This window comes from Perissodus microlepis, chromosome 3, assembly GCF_051167445.1.
Source record: "Perissodus microlepis isolate ML-2025 ecotype Zambia chromosome 3, ASM5116744v1, whole genome shotgun sequence".
NCBI lineage: Eukaryota > Metazoa > Chordata > Actinopteri > Cichliformes > Cichlidae > Perissodus > Perissodus microlepis.
The window spans coordinates 35,838,027-35,857,029 of NC_140463.1; the positions used below are offsets into that span (position 1 = coordinate 35,838,027).

Sequence of the window (19,003 nt, forward strand, 5' to 3'; positions counted from 1 at the left end):
AGCTTGTACACTGTATGCCGACACTATGTGCCACTTCCCAGAAGGCATGACTCACACAGTAAAAGGTGCATCTGGAATCGTAATATTTCTCTCTGTCAAAGATAATTTCATCTCATGCAAACACACAACTTAACGTGTGATAATAAGAACGTTCTCTCCCAGTGAAAGAAGATTTTGTTAGCAAGTGCCATTAAAATTAATCAAAAGATTGACTCGTTAAAAAACCACCGTGACTCATTCTGTCACTATTCTCGCTGCGAGCTCGAGATACAGAAGAGCGAAAGCGCCAGCGGACACGTATGCGATCGGAAAAAGAAAACCACTTAGGGCGTCTTTGTCCTTTGTTTGAGCAGTGTCGCAGGGAGGGGTGGTGCGAGGAAGAGTGGAGAAGGCAACCGGGGGGAAGAAGGGATAAGAGAAGAAGTTTTTTCACATCTGCCCAGCCTGAGGCCCAAAATATGTGGCGCTTTCCTCGTCACCGCGTCACCAGCCATCCGTTCTCGCCTGTCATTATTTTACCTCTCGCAGAGGACACACGCTGTCTCTCAGGCACACATATGGACTCTTCAACCAGCACACACTGCCTGTGCAGCCTTGGTCTACTCTTAAATGCTGCCAGCATCAGATCCTAAAATGTGGCCAAGTTAAACAGAATGAACGGAAAAACAGAGCACTTTAATATTTTTGGTGCGGGTAAAGAAGTTCAGTCATCATTAAACTGTAGAATCTAGACCAGACTTTTCATGTTTGATAACGGTCAGTGGCAATTCCTACTGACAGGAAATGACGTTTTGAACTTTAATGCACTGATCTAAGCAGGTTGACCTGAGCCATCTAAAACTTGGTCAGGAAAGCTTTAAGGAGGTTGGATTACTTATTCTTGAAAACAGCGAGTTTGCATCAAATAGCATGATTTCGATATTTTACCATAAAGCACAAAATTGCTGTCACTTAAATACACATTGTTCAGCCTGCCCCAAATTTCACCTTTGCCTTACCTGAACACACCTATACACCAGTAGCCAGCAATAGTTAGAATACCACAAAGCTGACAGGAGGCCTTTTATACTTTGATGAACCTCTCTTTATAGGTTCCATTCAGTTCAATTCCATTATATTTATGTAGCGCCAAATCACAGCATCAGTCATCTTAGGGTGCTTCATATTGTAAAGACACTACAGTACAGTTAAAACACCAATAATCAGACAACCCCCATGAGCAAGCACTTGGTGAAAGTGGGAAGGACAAACTCCCCTTTAACAGGAAGCAACCTCCGGCAGAACCAGCCATAGGGATAGGCAGCCATCTGCTTTGACTGGTATAAACAAAAAGCTTGCCAAAAGGTGGTGATGAAGAAACAATCAGTGCATCATGGGAAGCCCCCAGCAGCCTAGACCTATTGCAGCATAACTAAAGGCAGATACGGGATCACGTGATCCAACCCTAACTAGATGCTTTATCATGAAGAAGAGTCTTACCTTGAAAGTAGAGAGGTTTACCACATCCACCTCAAAAGTGATTTAAATTAACTTCAGACCTTGACGATGCTTCTCTGTGAAAGTTGTGAATTTTCATTTCCACCTGGTGGAATGATGAATCACCATGAAAGAGGAAGTTATTGCTGAGGGGCCAAGAAAGCTTGAGAAGTTATGAAACTTGACACACACATCCGACGTGATGAAGACTTTCATATCTTATGGGTCGTACTAGTGGATTTGGCAAATTGGTGCCACCCACAAAATTTCAGTAGCATCCCCGGTGCTGCGTTTAATCTAATTGTCAAATATTTGATCAAACTCAGCGCCACATAATGTCAACAGGGAATCAGCATCATTTAGGTTATAAACTGTGTATAAAATTAGCATTTTTGTTCCATGTATAATTTACAGCAACAGGACATTGGTTACTGAGGGTTATGGTATGCCACCTAGTGGGCACCGAAGTCATGAGGCAGTAGACTGAACAATAGTGTGAATCCTCAGCCCAAGGCGTTCACGTGATTTCAGCAAATGTCACGATTGCAGCTTTTGCATTGAGTTCACTGTGCATAACTTGTTGGGTCAAAGTAAATGAAATGTGCTGATTTGATCTTCAGCTTTAAATGTGATACACAAATGTTTTCCATAGTAATTACAGAAACCAAACTAAATTCAGCGAGCATGATCTGCGAATTATCATCTCAACAAATCTCCAGGCTTCTAGAGTTGCCTTTGGATATAGCAAAGGATCTTTGCTGTATATCCTGATCCTTAGAGAAGAGGTTGCATTGGTTGTCATAGCCCAACCAGCAGAAATTTGGATTTGTTTTAAGACTGAAGCTACTTTCTCTAAAATTTGATTGAGCTTTTGATTTGGCAAATCAGAAAATGCTCTATTTAGCAATCCATCTTCTTAGCTCATCTCACTGATGGACCACTGAGCTCACACCATGGCTCATACCACCCACAATTCACAAGTCACTACTCTTAACACAGTTTAGTCAGCTAATGGATCTTCACCCAAACTGTGCTCAAGATTAAGATTGTTTCTTTTTATGCTTCACACAGGACGGTAATCTGTAAACTGTGATGTGCTGTGAGCCGACGTTCTTATTTTCTTCTTATGGTCCTTCTTTGTAAGACAACACATAAAAAACAACCGATTTTACCAGTAGAGTGCAATGACTTGAGTTCGGTTGTTCGGATGGTAAAATGGGTTTGCTGACTCTAAGTCGTGACAGCGTCGATCCTCCTTTACTCCACACTGCTGATTCTACAAATGCCGCAGTCATGTTCACTTTGTGTTATCAACAGTGTCACGAGGCAGAGGAGCTGTGCAAACACTGAGCCGTTGCCCCTCGGTTCCTGTGCAAAGATACACGTCGTGTCATAAACACTGCTGTCTCCACATTAATCCTAAACATGACTTCGGTACAGATGAAGCTGGTGTATTAAATTTCTCTAACAGCTTCCCTTTAAATCAACAGAAAGCTGTTGGGCTTTTATACTCGGTGAGTTGCGGCTTCACAGTCTGTGCAGTCTGTTATATTGGGCTTTGTGGCTATAACATATCCATCAAAACTTGGACCGAGGTGAAACTTTGACAATCTATCCATCAGCCACTCTGCTTCTCAGCCAGACAGTCAATGACCAGCTGTAAATGATCCTGTAAGCCACTGGCTATTAAAACGCTCTCACTGCTACATTTTACAAGAAATGTATACCCGGTAGGAAACAGAAGGAAGAATATTAAGCATTGAACCAATGCTGAGAGATGGGCAATCCCACAGATGTGCACCGAGCACACACACACACATGGTGAAGTCAAATAGACACAAAAACATGTGAGAAAAAATATCTTTATAATATGATACACTCACAGCGCACGAATGCTGCTGTGGGAATTCAGTGTAACACACACATAGAGGGAGGCTCTGTCTCTCCTAGTTGGCTGTCATGAATATAGGTCTGCCAAACTGAGCAACAACAACAACCAAAAAAAGAAAAGAAAAGAAAAAACAGTGGAAGTATTACATAAGTTAGGATTCTCTGTGATTTGAACCTAACTCAGCGGTGCTGAGGCGGCTGTTTAAATTGCATCAGTTCCTCTGATGTAAATGTGTATAGCCTTCAACTCCCTCAGAGCTTTTAGTCATTTATTTTGATTAGGGCTGTATTTATAAGATAAGTCTCTTAAGTAAGTCGCCTGGGATAACGGGTTGGCGAGGATGGTGGTGGGGGAACAAAATGAAGTCTGTTTGATGATTATAAATTCCGAAATATCTGCTTGTCAATTAATTAGCTGCTTCCTGGGTATATGTGCCCCTCTTTTCATTTACTGGGCCCAGCTCTCCGTGGACAAATGCCCGCGATGCACCCATTGTATGTCTAAGCAGTTACACGCATCTCCAGCAGCTGGGGAGCGGAGAATAAAGATCCTTCAAAGGCAGACAGTTTTCAAGAGCAAGCCTCTGTTTTCTTGTGCCGGCTGATTTCTGAGAGCAGCATATTTGGCTGCTTGAAGGCTTTACTCTGCCAGTGTCTCACTCTCAGACACAAACAACTGGAGAATGATGTGGATGTGAAGAGATAGGTAGAATGAGAAGGCTGCACTTGAAGTGATGCTTCCATCATTTCTGCCTGTGGTAGTACCACATTACGTACAGGAAGCTTGTCTTGTTGAGGTCTTTGTGGTTAGGCGAACCTTGACCATTGTCACGAAGATACTGTATCTATTTATAACTCCGCAATATTAGCTGGATTTTTAAATGAATGAAAAAAGGATAAAGGATTGAAATATATTTTATATATTCAATAAAAATAAAGCATACATGGATATATTCACTGGTCATCTAGACCAAGTTACTGACTAGCACAGTATGTTATGTTATTTACATTGCATACTGCATATTAGCAAGCTAGCATAAATTATTTTTTTTCCCCACATAATATTTAATTGTGGTAACTAGCCAACATGTTTTGTATTGCGATTCTAAAATTTAAGCTCTCCTCACTTTTTGTATACTGAACCATTTTAAGAAATTAAATTCCAATTTATTTAGATAACACCAAATCACAACAGCAGTCACCTTAAGGCATTAAGACCCTACAATAATACAGAGAAAGCTGAAACAGTCAGATGACCCATATGAGCAAGCATTTGGTGACAGTAGGAAGGAAAAACTTCCTTTCAACAGGAAGAAACCTCTGGCAGAACCAGGCTCTGGGAGGGGCAGACATCTGCTGAGACCGGTTAGTGGTGAGGGGAGGGAGACAGGACAAAAGACACGCTGTGGGGGAGACCAAGAGATTAATAATAATTCATAATTAAATGCAGAGTGGTGCATAAACACACAGGGAGTGAAAAAAGGTGAACGAAGAAGAATTAATAATTTAAAGCAGCTAGTTTGTGTTTTCAACTGTTACTCTTTAGAAATTGCATTTGTATGCAACTAAAAACAACATAATAGTGCTTGAATTATGTTTTCTGTTAGCATAATGAGAAAACTTTAATGAGTAATCTGTTTAGTGAGCTGTAAATGTGTTGATAATAAATGCATGAGCTCCTGTGTCCTTGAAACACCAATGCACTTCATTGGGATTTGTAGATTGGGGATTTTTAGCACATCCAGTTAAATGACTGGTCCATCCATCGACCTGTCCGTCCAAAGTTCACAGTTATTGGTCAGACTTTAATCAAATGTGCACACAATGGTTACCTAATGGATCTTCAAAGTGTGCTCAACATCAGTGTTGCGTTTGTCATTTCATGGTGAGTTGGGTGAGCTACTACTTGGCCGACCTTGTGTTTTTTTTTATCATTTCTATAGGTTAGTTTTTTGTTTTTTTCCTTTTGTACTGGCATTTGTATGTTCACGGTTTGACAGCTCAGAGGCTTAAAAAAAGAAGGAAATGTGTGACCAGAACTGCAGTTCATCAAAAAGGTACTAGAGGCTGACTCTGAAAATGCACGATAAAATACCCAAAATATAGCATGGTAGAATAAATGGTTTTAATCCATCTGTTTTCAGGTTTGTTGACTGCTTATTAAGTTTAGCGTCAGGGAATGGGTCCATATTGTCCATAGATGCTAATGCAGAAGTGTCTAAAATCCTCCCTGAATTCTGTCTAAAGGCCACCAGATGGTGATAGCTGTGGTTACAAAAATACTTCCGGTCCTATAGAAGTCGATGGTGAAACTGCTTTCTGAGTTGACACAAACCTGCTGAGTTTATGAAATCGGTCGATCATGTCAGGTCATTTAATCGAAAAGTTGTTTGAAGGATTGATTGAATGAAGGATTATCTGTGGTGTGAAACGGCACACTCATTAGCTAACGAGTTGTCATCATAGTTGACATCATAGCACAATTAGCAGTTAGCCTAATATGCATGTGCTTGGACTGGACTGTGGGGGCAGGGCTTTAGCTATGCCAGACTAAACCCGTGCAGGGGAGAACATGCAAACTCCACACAGAAAGGCCCTGCCAGTCAGAAGGTTCAAACCCAGAACCTGCTAGCGACAGTGAAGCTACAGTGCTAATTGTGCTAACACAGTGCTAACTGTGCTAACACATTGCTAACCAGTGCAAGTGTTGCTCATTGATGTTTGTGTCTATAGTGTCTATTGTATTTTTTTCCTTTTTTAATAAATGTTCTGTTTGAAACATTCTTTAAATGCAGTCACTTGCTGTGGTGTAGTAGCTGACACTTAATCTTGGCAAGTGAAAGGCTGCTGGTTCAATTCCAAACCTTCTTTTGGGAAGGGTGTCTGTGTAAAAGTCTGCTAAATCAAACATGTGGAGCTATCTGCTGTGGTAACAAAGGAGTAGCTGAAATGCAATAAGCAGGGATCTATGTCTTAAGCCTTACCTTGTTAAACAAGGTCACAAGCATTAGCAAATAATTTAGCACTCCAGCATATTCTCTGAATATGGTCACTTTTGGCTCTAACAAAAAAAAAGATGGCAGTGGGATGAAAGCTGTTATCAAGGCTTCAAAATACAGGTTCCTGCGTCTGTCGATCCTGCTTTATGCTATCCCTGCTGATTTCTAACATATAAAATAGCATAATTTCAATCGAATAGGTTCAGTACAAATTCCCTCGCAGATTTGAAGATTTCAGAACCTGAGCTCACAAAGCTTCATGGGAGTAACGTTGTGTGTTGTTTCTTTAAAAATGCTTGTCAAACAGAGTTACTCGGTGACATGTTCTCTTAAGGTTTTTTCTTTTTTTCCCTTTCTTGCATGACAATTTTCACATTTGTATTCAGTCCAATCTGTCAAAAATATTCAGAACTGCAAACACTGCATGCGATGTCACTGTGATCTTAAGCAGGTTTTTGTTCTCCTCAGAGGTGGTGAGTCACATTGCATTTGGCAACGCCTCTCACTCGCACAGTTGAGTTTACAGTCTGGTTTCCAGTGAAAGAAAAAAATGTGACAGCATGCAGCATGCGACAAGTCATCAAATCAGACCTATATTTCCTCCGTCCCATATGTGGGAATCTTGTCATATTTAGTCCTTCTCAACATCATGATAGCTCCAGAAAGAGTGCATGTTTTGCAAAATGTTCTTTTTAATACAGAATGCCTACAAGCATCAACAACAGAATACAGCTTGACTGAAATAATCCACATTTCCTAACCTCAGGTAGATTCCCAGCTACAGATAAACATAAATATTTTGAGATTTCATATTTTTCATATGTTTTGCTGCCACAGCTTAATACTCCAAAAATATTTATTCTGGGAGGGATTAGGCGATTACTGTATCTACACCTACCTTGCGTGAGGTGAGGCTCCTCGACGCGGTTTGAATCTTTAGAAATAAACGTGGCATCTTTTAAAAGAAAATTAAAGACCCAAAATTGTTTTGGCTTTTTCCTGTTTTTCCCCTGCGATCTGAAAGCGAACACTTGCATCCAGACATGTTGTCTTTCATCATTAAACTGTCTTGCAGAGGCTCCCGGGAGCCTCTTTGAGCACAGAGAGGAACCATGTATTTTAAAACATCAAGTGTCTCCTCTCTCTGGTGGGAGGTGTATATTAGAGTCATGGACCTGAGTTGAAATGATCTTAAAAAAAGAAAAAAAAATAGGTTCTCATGTCTTACACACTCACACACGCACACATCCACGGGCGCCTTTGTTGTCGCTTTATACATTAACGCAGGTGATACCCAAGGTCTCACAAGTGTGCAGATCTTTGACCTTGTTTTCTCTCCCCTCTCTGCTTCCATTATGTGCTTGTAGATCAAAGACACGCAGGGTGCTCCAGGCAGTCTTTCCAGTGAAGATCCTCACTTAAAGGCAGCTGACAGAGGTGAGTTATTAAACCTTACCACTGCTCTAGTGACCTCCCCCCCTCCCCTCACAATTTAAAACCCCTCTTTTAAAGATTCACAACAAAGTAGCTACAAGATAATGTTCGTAGCAAGCCTCTCAGTGCTCCACATGCTTATGAGTTGATTTCTCAGAATACATTAATCTCTTTTTCTGTTAGATTTTTACCCTCCACACAAGAGCTGACAGGTTTGTTGGCCTATTTTAATTAATGCCATACTATTTTAACAATGTATCCACAATGGCTCAACTACAGGGTGTGTGTAATTGCATTGTGTTTAGAGGTTTTGCACAGCTTCCCTGAAATTAAGGTGCAATCATAGATACTTGTTCATGGTAAAAAGGGCTCGACTAACGGAGAGGAGACACTTTTCAGACGACTGGATCACTTACAAATAAGTCAAAATAAAACTGACCTGAATAAGCATTCATTTAACCCTAGAACACTATCGCTATAAGTAGTAACACCATTACTAACACCGGGTGATTTTTACCCAATATAATATACCCAAAAAGTACTTGGCGTCAAAATATATCAAAATCTGACAACACATGACAAATTGGAGTGGTCTTCTTTTATTTTCAACTGTACCATGTCTAACAAAATGAAGAAGAAGTGTCATGGGGGGGGCCTAAAAAATGCTCCAAAATGACTGAAAAATTAGGAATTCGACAATAAAAAAAATCCTAAACAAAAAAATAATGACACAGGAAAGTTGGTCTTTGGTCCACCCATTCCTGGGACATTTGAGCACAGTCTCCTCGACACACGAACAGCTGCAGGAGAGAGAAACAAAAAATTGCACTTTTTGGTGTGTAAAAATGACCAGTTGACTAAAATATTTTTTTCATCATATGAATTGCCTTGGAAATCACCACTTTGTGATATTTTGTCATAATCATCGCACTAAATAAGTATAACATGCAAACTCTAGGACCACTCTTACTTACCTATTCCTTACATGCAGTAAATAGACGCAGGGTAGTAATGGCGTGGACACACTTCCTGTCCTGTCCACCTCTCTAAGAGGCTACTGCTTTCTGCTGCCACTGGTCCTGCCTCACCTGCAAGCGTGCCGGGGTAGGGATGTCAAGCACGCTACAGATCAGGACTTGAGATGCGGCAAGATCACCTGATTTACACTAACACTATCACTGGGTGAAATCCACCCAAAACCTACTTTACCCTCTATCACTATTGCCGGGTAAAAATCACCTGAACACATGCCTGTAGGAGAAAGTGGGCTTTGGGTTAGGGAAACACCCACGCCTTCAAAGATGTCAAAGACAATGCTGAAGCTACACAAGGACCCATGACACACAGACAAACACAACATATTGAAAATCAAATATATTTGCTCGGGTGAAAATCACCCGGCGATAGTGTCCTAGGGTTAAAAAAAAATTTTTTTTTTGACTAAACATTAAAATAAATTGCCTAAACAATGAGATGAATAATACACATGTACTGTAGCCACATAAATAAAGTAATTGTGCTCAAATTTATGTCAAGTATATTAAAATGTGTTTCAACAGTGCATATAATAAAAGCCTGCACTTTGCACTTGTTTTTACAGCGTTACACACTTGTTAAAGTACATTTAAAAACTAAGCATTTAAAAAAGATCATGGTGTGCTCTGGAAAATTCATAATAACCACATTCTTCAAAGACAAAAATATATATTTTTTTCTGTTTGGTTGTGATTTTCTTGGAAGTCAAATGTGTGCTGTACACGTTTCAGTAGCTTTAACCGAAATCGGTCTATGTCTGTAGCCGAAAACGTCACGATTGGTACGTTTTATAAATGGTAATAGAATCTGTGGCTAAAAAAATGAGGCCGATGTGGAAGTGCCAAAAATAAAAAACAGGCACTTAAAGTCGGCTCCAAAAATGAGTCAACTCCCACTCTTGACGCTCTTGTTAAAATTGCCGACTTCAGAGCAGAAGTCAGGATGTTTGTGCCCTGGTAGAAAAAAAAAAAGGGTTGTGCTGTCTGTATCTAATTGTCAACTTCATAACAGCTCGATAGGAGCACACAAACCTTCAACAGGATTTTAATCAGACAAAACACAAAAATGCGGGATCACCAATCGTAAACTTCCACCAGGGGTGAGAATGTAACATTACAGCAGTGATGCACAGCCAATTAAAATCCTTCTAAAGCTGAACCAGGTGTGGGAGTCCAAATAGCGTCAGAACTAAGCCCCCAATATTTATCCGTTTTATGTCAAACACTGCAAACAGCGAGGAGCACACAACAGCAGCGATGACAGACAATACAAACGCACCTCACAAGACAAACAAGGCCTTCATTTACGTCAGGGTATTTAGTGGACTATAAGCAGTAACTCCTCAAAGCTTCATATAGGGAGAATAACACGTCTGTCACGTCTTTGTATACAAAGAAGGAAGTGATCAGTTTCAGAGGCTTGTAGTATAGATGGGTTACTAATAAGGAAGCCCAGATAATGTCTGGTAATGATGTAGTTAATATTGCCTGTGTCTATGACATAATTGCGCTTTGCTAACCCATCCTGCAAACATCTTTTTGTTCTACCAATTTAAAATAAACTTGTGGTTAATTCTACTAACACCCTCCACAGGAGTGAAATTTTAGTTTAAATTTAATTAAGATCTTCACACTAATTAGCAGGTATCTGTGTCTGTGTGGTGCATCTTGTTAATAAAGCTAAGAGGCGTTATGTGATAACAGCATGGACTCCAATATGGTTTAAAAAAACAAAACAATCATAGCATAGGTCTGAGTGTCTTACACAGCGCCCCCAACAGGACAGATAAATAGGTGACAGCAATGTGGGTACTGCCATCATTTATATACAGTATAGAATATGTATGCATTTATATATTATGTTACTGTATGTAACATATTTATTTTATTTAAATAAAAAATCCAGGTTACCTTTAACAATATCTGTAATACAATTTAATTATTTCAGTGGTTATTTTGCACTTTATCTAAAATCTTTGCACTGTTAGCTGTGCTGTGGACTCTTTTCAAACACATCACATATTGTTGAGGCAAATCTAGCTATCCAGAACGCCTTATTGCCTGAACAGGGGTATTATGGCACACCCAGAAGCTATTTTCTGAAAATAACAAACAGGTAATCCATGCATGCAAGAGCTTTGTTTACTATACCTCTTGCAACTATTACTTTGACCACAGTTTCAAACCAATCTAGGAGAGAATCTAGTGCATCTAGTCTATCCTCCCCCCCCTTTACACTGCCAGCATATTATCCTGCCCCAGCTGCAGAGAAGAGACAGGCCAGAGTATTTATGGCCAGTATAAAAATTGTGTGCATTCCCAGTCATCTACACCCCGTGATTTACAGTGCATTTGACAAACACACTGAATGAAAGAAAAAAGGGGGAAGAAAAGGAGTGTTCAATTTGTATAGGAGTTTAGAGCGTGTCTGTTGTGCATGCTCCCGACGGATTCTGCTGTTAGTACGTGTGTGTGCGCATGTGTCGTACCGGCTACGTACGACACATCTCCCGCTGCGTGAGAACATGTCGATCTGTCTGCCCGCGTTCCTGCATGCCTGTGTGTATCCTTAATGTGTGTGTGTGTGCGCGCACGTACAAGAGCGAGCACCGAATCCGCCTGCTCTGAAACACCAGCAACAGATAACAGATGGTCCCCCTGCATTAGAAGTGTTTTATTTCCCTGCGGAAGCCAGATATGTCAAAAATAAGCATGTGCAACATTAGTCATTTGGAATATTCATGCCCCTGCCGTCCGATGGTTTCCTTTTCACAGCCAAAATACCACCAGCCCAATTCTCCCAAGGAAGTGAGAGGAATTAGGGGGAGAAATAAAAAAGCAGCCATCAGCTGAACGGATTGAGGGGGGTGTTAGACCTACATGTGGTTTAATGGAAGGTTTCTTTATTTTCTTCCCTCGTGGTCGCTTCTTCAGCATGCCAGGGCTGTAATTAAAAAGGGGTTACAGTCTGTAGATGTGTTCATATGAAGAACCTCATTCACCCAGGCCCATTAGACACAGTTTTGTGAATATGCACACATGTCCATATGCTGGTCTGGCTGCACACACACACACACACACACACACACACACACACACACACACACACACACACACACAAAATAGTGATTTGCTCCCACATTAAACAGCCTAATCCAGCGGATTAGACTTCTTTTGCATTCCTTCGTTGCCTTCCTTCACGGACTCGTCTTTGGGAGTCGCCTCCTCTCCACTACTGTCCTTATCTTCCCATTTCTCTTCTCCACCTCCATCTCCAACTGTAGCTTCAGCCTCTTTAATCTCCACCTCCTCTCCTCCCTGGCTTTCTAGCCCCATCTCACACCACTAAGCGTGGCTCCCATCCTTCTCCTTGGTGGCAGACATGGGCATGAATCATTATCAGCCCTGATTAACCATACACGTAGTTGGCAGTCTGGGCCCCACCGGGGGCCAATGGCATGATTTTCCTTCCGCCGAAAACATGAATTTTGAGCAGCACTTTCTTACTCGCCACGGTCCCTCATGATCAGGGTTAATTCGTGGCAGCATGCGTGAATGGCGTAGAGAGGAGGCAGAAGAGAAGGAGGAGGAAAAGCTACTAAACAGTAGTGCACCGCTTATCTCAGAAATGAAATATAATTTATTCAGGAATATGCAAATCCAACAATCACTCTGCCTTGTTTACCGAAGGGACCTGCTGATTCAGAGTCTGAAAGAGAGCGAGAGAAACAATCCGAACCACAGACGCCAACATACAGTGGATGCACAAAGGCAGCCAACAGCCAGTCGTTTTACCGGTTTTCTTTAGATTTAGAAAATTAGGGATGTCGGGCGATTTCTTGGTTCTTTCATAGCTGCTAAAACTATTAAATGTGTTCTGGTGAGGCTGGCTCGTTTACAGAGGAACTGAATATGTGCATTCTGCTCTGTGACATATACAGCATGAACTCAAAATACCCAGGTTACCATCATTTCCCAAGTTTTATTAGGAAATACATACAGTTTTAGTGTTGTTCTGTATCTATAGGCGAGAATACTGGGAACTATAAGCTGGCATATGGTCACATATAACCTTGATTACTGTTTGATTTGAGGTACATCAAGGTTTTTACAATTTTTTACAGTTCTACTGTTTTTGATATTTACAGTGCTTAACAAATCCATTGGATCACCACCCAATGTAAGCTTTGAGCCACTGTTGACCTAAATTAGTAATGACTAATATCTGTTTCTGTAACGGTTAACCCACCAGTATGTCCACGCTCTTTAATCAAAATGATAGTTTTATTGCTAAAATATTGTTACTGTTGTTAACTTATAGAAAAGGAGAAAAAATGTTTTTTATTATGATGTCAAATCACAGTTATTTGCTTGAATTTCTAAATTTGTTTTGGTGGTTGAACATTATACTTGATTAATTTCTTAATTTTAGTGTGCGACCGATGATTTGGTCATAAATTCTTGAATTCAGTCATTTTAAATTTTAAACATTTTTGACTTTTATCACAGGTGTAAGTGATTAAGTGCTTTTCTCCAAACCAGGCCATTATTTACCATTTCTACCTGGGACAAAAACCCTGCACAAAACACTGATCTCTGTGAACGATGTTACAAAAATGTACTTTTGCCTAATTAAAGCTGAATATGAGAATAACTAAAGGCCATAAATCTATGAGTCAGTCATGTTTTTAAACCTGTTTTACAAATTCCTCCAAATCTACCAAATTCATTGCAACAGAACAGAAGAAAAACAAATCCAGCATCTGTTTTGAGCCGTAGTAATAGTAGGTGGCCTCTTCTGTGAGTGTGCTATGCTTGGCAACCTTCCAGAAAGTGGCACCAGATTTGTTTTTTTACAATAAATACCACAACCGGGGACTTTAGGGGGGACTGAGCTTAAACAGGTGAGATATTTGTTTTTTTTTTTATCAAGAAGAAACTTTTTAATAAAGACGGATATTCAAGAAAATGTTATTGCTTTGTCATTTGTGGCCAAACCTCAAATATTTGTCCTGGCTCTGCTATTAGAGATTAAAACATAGCACAGATGTATTACAATAATACCGATAGTTAAACTAATGCCCGTTGGATGGTAAACTATGCGTCATTTAGACGCTTTCACAACCTACTCAGGGGATTTAATTAGCATCTTACATTTGCTTTTGCAATGCGCCACCATTGTTTTCATTATGTTCTCGGTTACAGCCATGTCTCCTATCACTGAGACGTATTTATCCATTTAATTTTCTGTTCTTAGGGGATTTGTTTGTTTTATGTAAATCATTGGTAGGACATCACATGTTTAGCATAATAACAAGGTGCAGACGTATTCCAGGGGGTTTCAAACTGAGAGCGTTCGATAAGTAGGTTATATGCTGTGTTGCTATATTAATATAACAAAGTAAGGAAGCAGACGGTCTGTCTAAACGCCGGCGTAGAATAGAAAAGTAGAATAGGTTGTTTTTTGAATCTGTTCATTTACAATGGGAATACTGCGTGAGCGCTTTTTTTGATCTGACGCTAAGATGGGAAGCAGTTAAATCTTAAAACACTTTATTTTTTTATTGGTAACTAAGCAGTACACTGTCTAATGTGTCACATGCAATTTGGCTCTTCATCATCGCTGGATTGTAGAAATGGGTCCTCCCTCCCTGCTGAGAGCCCAATTAGCATGGTTGTATTGATTTTTCTGCACTGCATTTCATGTACTTTTCCACGTAGGTCCCTACAGCTAGTATGAATGTATGGGAGACAACAATTATCCCCTATAACAGAATCTCTGAGGCCACAGAAAAGGGAGCAGAGCTCAGAAAATTGATCTCTTCAGGCTTGCGGAGCTGTAAAGTGGATGAGCAGACAAAAGCCACCACAACTGGTGATATCTTAAAGCTACAGTATGCAAGTTTTTCTTGTCGAACTTTGTAGTTATATTTCCAGGTTGTTCTGACTTTGACGCTGAGAAATGAGACCTGTATCAGAGACAATGGACGTGCAAAGTCCTTTAACATTTTACATAAACCACAGGATGTTTCATGTTGTTTATGTCAGCGGTCCCCAACCTTTTTTGCGACATGGACCGGTTTATGTCTGACAATATTTTCACGGACCGGCCTTTAAGGTGTCGCGGATAAATACAGCAAAATAAAACCAGTACCGGTACCAAAAAAAAGAAGATTTAACGATAAAAACGATAAAAAAATAACAATAAAAACCCTGAAAATCATTAATTTCACACCCGAGCCCGGTACCGAATGGACTGGTGGCCCGGGGGTTGGAGACCCGGGGGTTGGAGACCGCTGGTTCATGTAATCTAATGGACTGATGCTTATGTAGCACATCATTTATTGTATGCACACACTCACATGCCGATGGATCCACTGGGATCAGTTTTGGGACGCTTTGATTTGTTGACTAAACCTCTCTGATTGGTCGATGGCCCACCTGTTTTGTTTCAGCTCAGTGTGCGACTCCTCATGAAGTTTTGCTGCTGTCCTCTGCTCTCCGTTTCACCTCGTCTGTGTCTTTTGCTCCTCCTTTGCTCCAACGTGTTGACGGGAACTCATTAAGATACTCTAGCTGAAAGTTTCCCAACTAATCCAGAGCACCTTCTCTGGTACTTGACCTCTTGGTTTACAAATTAAGCAGTAAATGCACACATCGTAACAGTGCGGACAATCATATGTCTCCTTCCTCGTGGCTGCTAAACCTGTCAGTAAGAGGCATTATTTTTATGGGAATAGCACTAGTATAGAATTTAGAGACACAGATGAGATTTTAGGGGTTTAATCAATCCCAGAAGAAGAACTTTAGTCTTTTTAAGACATTTGCACTTCTGAGTCTTAGGGTATTAGATCAGATTGGCTACACCTTCAGGGATTTTTACACGTGTGCCTGTGAGCTATGAAGAACTTGCTAAAAAAAAAAAAGGGAGAGAAAAGACCGAGAAATATAATCAGGTGTTGAACAGAGAATCCAGAGGCTTATCTGCCTTCTCTTAAACTTAGATGAGCAGAAATCTTTGTGCGTATCTTCTACAAGTAATTCAGAAAATTGTGAGTGGGCAGTCCCCATGTGTATTTTTTTATAATTTTCTGATTTATAAAAGAGTTTTTAGTTTCTTGCAATTTTTAAAGCTTCAACACAAAACCACAGACATGCTTTATTGATTTTTTTTCCAGCAAGAAGTGCTGTCTAGGCTTCTCAGGGATATCTTTAGAAGCAGCACTTTCCTCTTATATGCACAGTATATCATGGTTATGTAATGTGTAAAGAGATATTGCTGTGCAAATATGCATTTCACATATGTGTGTACACAGTTAGTGAGTGCCACACTGCTACTGTCGCCTATTCGCTTCATTTTTTGACACAGGAAGTCCTGCGACACATTTTTATTGTCTGAGTTGTAAGCAAGCAGCTATACCTTCATATTTTACATGCTATTCATGTCCCTTCTTCATCCTGCAGTTTGAATGACTAAAAAATCGTTTCGTTGTTTCTCGGTTGTGTCATGTCAACAATGTGATATTAATCGGCTGAAGTTATACATCCACCACCGTGCTATTTTTGCCACACGCACACACTCGCACGTTGCCCGAGAGGTCAGCAGCATAACAGGGTTCTTACTAGGTCGAATTGCTTGGAGGCAGAAGTTAATTTCCAACTCAACAGAGATAAATGGCTTTGTTTTGACCTCCCTTGTTCGCTGGCACAACAAAGACTCTTTGCTATTCTGGGAGAAAAGTACTGTAAATACCTGTAATTTAAAAGTGGCAGTTCATTATTTGGAGTATGAAATGATTTGATTTGGTAGCAGCGATTACCTCGATTTGGTATTGTGTGTCTTTTTGCTAAGCTTAGATAAATTTATATATATTTTTGTTTGTCTGAAATCATTTTCTTCAGTTTTCGGTACAATTTTGAACGATCACGGAGCAACAGAAGAACAAAGGAAAAAAGCTTATTACTATTAACAGCATCGCAGTTCTGTTTGGGGACTGCAAGTGCCTAAGGAGGGCAGATAACTGAATATGCTAATGACAGCATGTTGTAATAGAGCAGATAAATACATTGCTTGATCATTTTCTTATAATTTTGTGCTTTTTTTCCGGAAAGGCTCGTTAAGAAGATACTTTTAAGCAATATACATGCATTTCAGTTTAAATATTGTCATTACTGTAGATTATCAGATTGCATGCATCCATACTTACATTTGCTATTTACAGTGCACTCGTTTCACTCTCAGGTACGGCTACATTGAGTGCTTATAAGAGTACCTGGATGCAGGCAAAAAATTTGAGAGCTAAACACATGCAGCAGAAAAAGAGGCACCATCAGACTATTTCATTTATCTAATTTCAGGACAATACGTCATCAGCACTAGCTAGCTACCAGTAGCAGATTTGCAGTGGAAACCTCATATTGACTATGATGTAAAGTGATTCAGTGGTTATGCATTTAAGTTAATATGTTTGGTCCAAAGCACAACATGTTGCAAATGTTCGCAAATTGCAGTAGCCAGCAAAACAATCACAGTCATTCATTATAAATGTCTCTTTTATTAAGTGCCCTAATCGCTGTGTTCAGTTTGAGACAGTGCTACCTTTCTAAACATATGCACTACACAAGTAAGGTCACAGTGGACTAAATGAAAATGCACTAAAATAAGTAACCAAACTGAGACATACTTGCCATCGTTGCTTAGCTATTATTAGGCACTTCTATAAGGGAGGGGTTTACTGAAAGATCAATTTAATAAAGTAGCGTAATTGAGATTTCAGATGCACGCAAACTCATGTCAAACCTTTGTGGACTCAATTTACTCCCTTCACTTTGATCTATTCAGTCAAGATTATCTCCCTCCAAAACGGTCTCGTCTCCCCATGTGCAAGATATAATTGAGGTTGTTACATTGTTATATTGATTTGTTCAATTGAGATGGGTTCCTAGTATCTTTGTACGTGTGGTTTATATGAAATTGTAACATAATTTTTGGTTTTTCCTCGTTTCTGGCTGTCAGCATTTCTGCTCAACATTGTGTTGAAATATGTTTAGAAATCTGTCAAGGTCTGATAATCTGGTAAGGTTTAGTTTATATATAAAACGTATTAGTCCACCACCAAATGTAAGGTTTATGCCACAGCTACCTTAAATTAGCAGTACTGGTAATTTAATTATGTATGTATGTATATATGCATATAGTACTTACTGTTACTATGGATGCCTGAAATGCATGCTACATTTAAAACAAAGGGTGCACATATTGTAAGTGACTGTTGTGCTCTCAATTATCACCTTGCATTCTCCCCCATTGCCCACCACACTGCTTTAGCACTTATTAGGGGCACATATTTGAGGCTCAGCCACACAGTTCACCCTCAGCCCACATTTTGCTGGTAATGAGCTTGACGGAGGAGACAGAAGAAGACACAAATAGATCATTGAGTGGTGACCCTGCTGAATGCCAGCGTGGTGGCTTGTATTGATTTGTACTCTGAAAATCTGGCAAAGATGAAACGATACACATTTTTAATTATCATGTGACCTTACTTCCTATTATTTCTGGAAGATTTTGTTGCTGTATAACTGACGTCTGTTCCTTTGTTGGGTTTTGATGATCTGTTTAGCTCAGTCAGCAAAAGCATTGCATTGGAAGGCACCTTTTCATTCATGATGTCACATCATTATATGAATTGCCCAGCTTGAACATGAAACAACAACAGGCTTTCCTTTGCTCTTCTGTCAGTTTCCGTTCTGTTATAATATAAAAGCGAGTGCATACCCTTTTGTCACAGCAGCTAGTATACTGCATGGCACTGCATGTAAACACCCTTACTTCTATTCCTGCCATACAGGCAGCCAAACGCCACACTGAAAATAACCTCCCTGAAATATTACTGCTTGGCGACTGCTGCACTTTAGCGACAAACAATAGTTAAGTTAATGAGTGCTAACATTGGCTATCGTACATAGAAAAGAAAGCAGCAAGACCCCATATTTGAAAAACAGGAACAATTTTTAGCTTCTGTTTTTTTGTGTTTCCTCATTCGTTGATTAACTAATTAAGGTTGACAGCCATAATTAGTTGGATAACAGTGTAAGGCACCAGTCATGTACGCCTAGAGACCAGTCAGTGACCTGGTCTCTAGGCGGCTAGTGAAAAAAGGGGTATTT

The 19,003-nt window shown here is 40.0% G+C and overlaps 1 protein-coding gene across 2 annotated transcripts in view; it reads left to right on the forward strand.

The window, feature by feature from the left end:
* Nucleotides 1-19,003, forward strand: part of LOC146391367 (glucosidase 2 subunit beta-like) — a 159,593-nt gene that overhangs the window by 64,221 nt on the left and 76,369 nt on the right. For both annotated transcript variants that reach the window (XM_084924238.1, XM_084924239.1), the window contains exon 10: nt 7,733-7,802. In XM_084924238.1, coding sequence (XP_084780364.1) covers nt 7,733-7,802 — 70 coding nt within the window. The remainder of the gene's footprint in view (nt 1-7,732; nt 7,803-19,003) is intronic.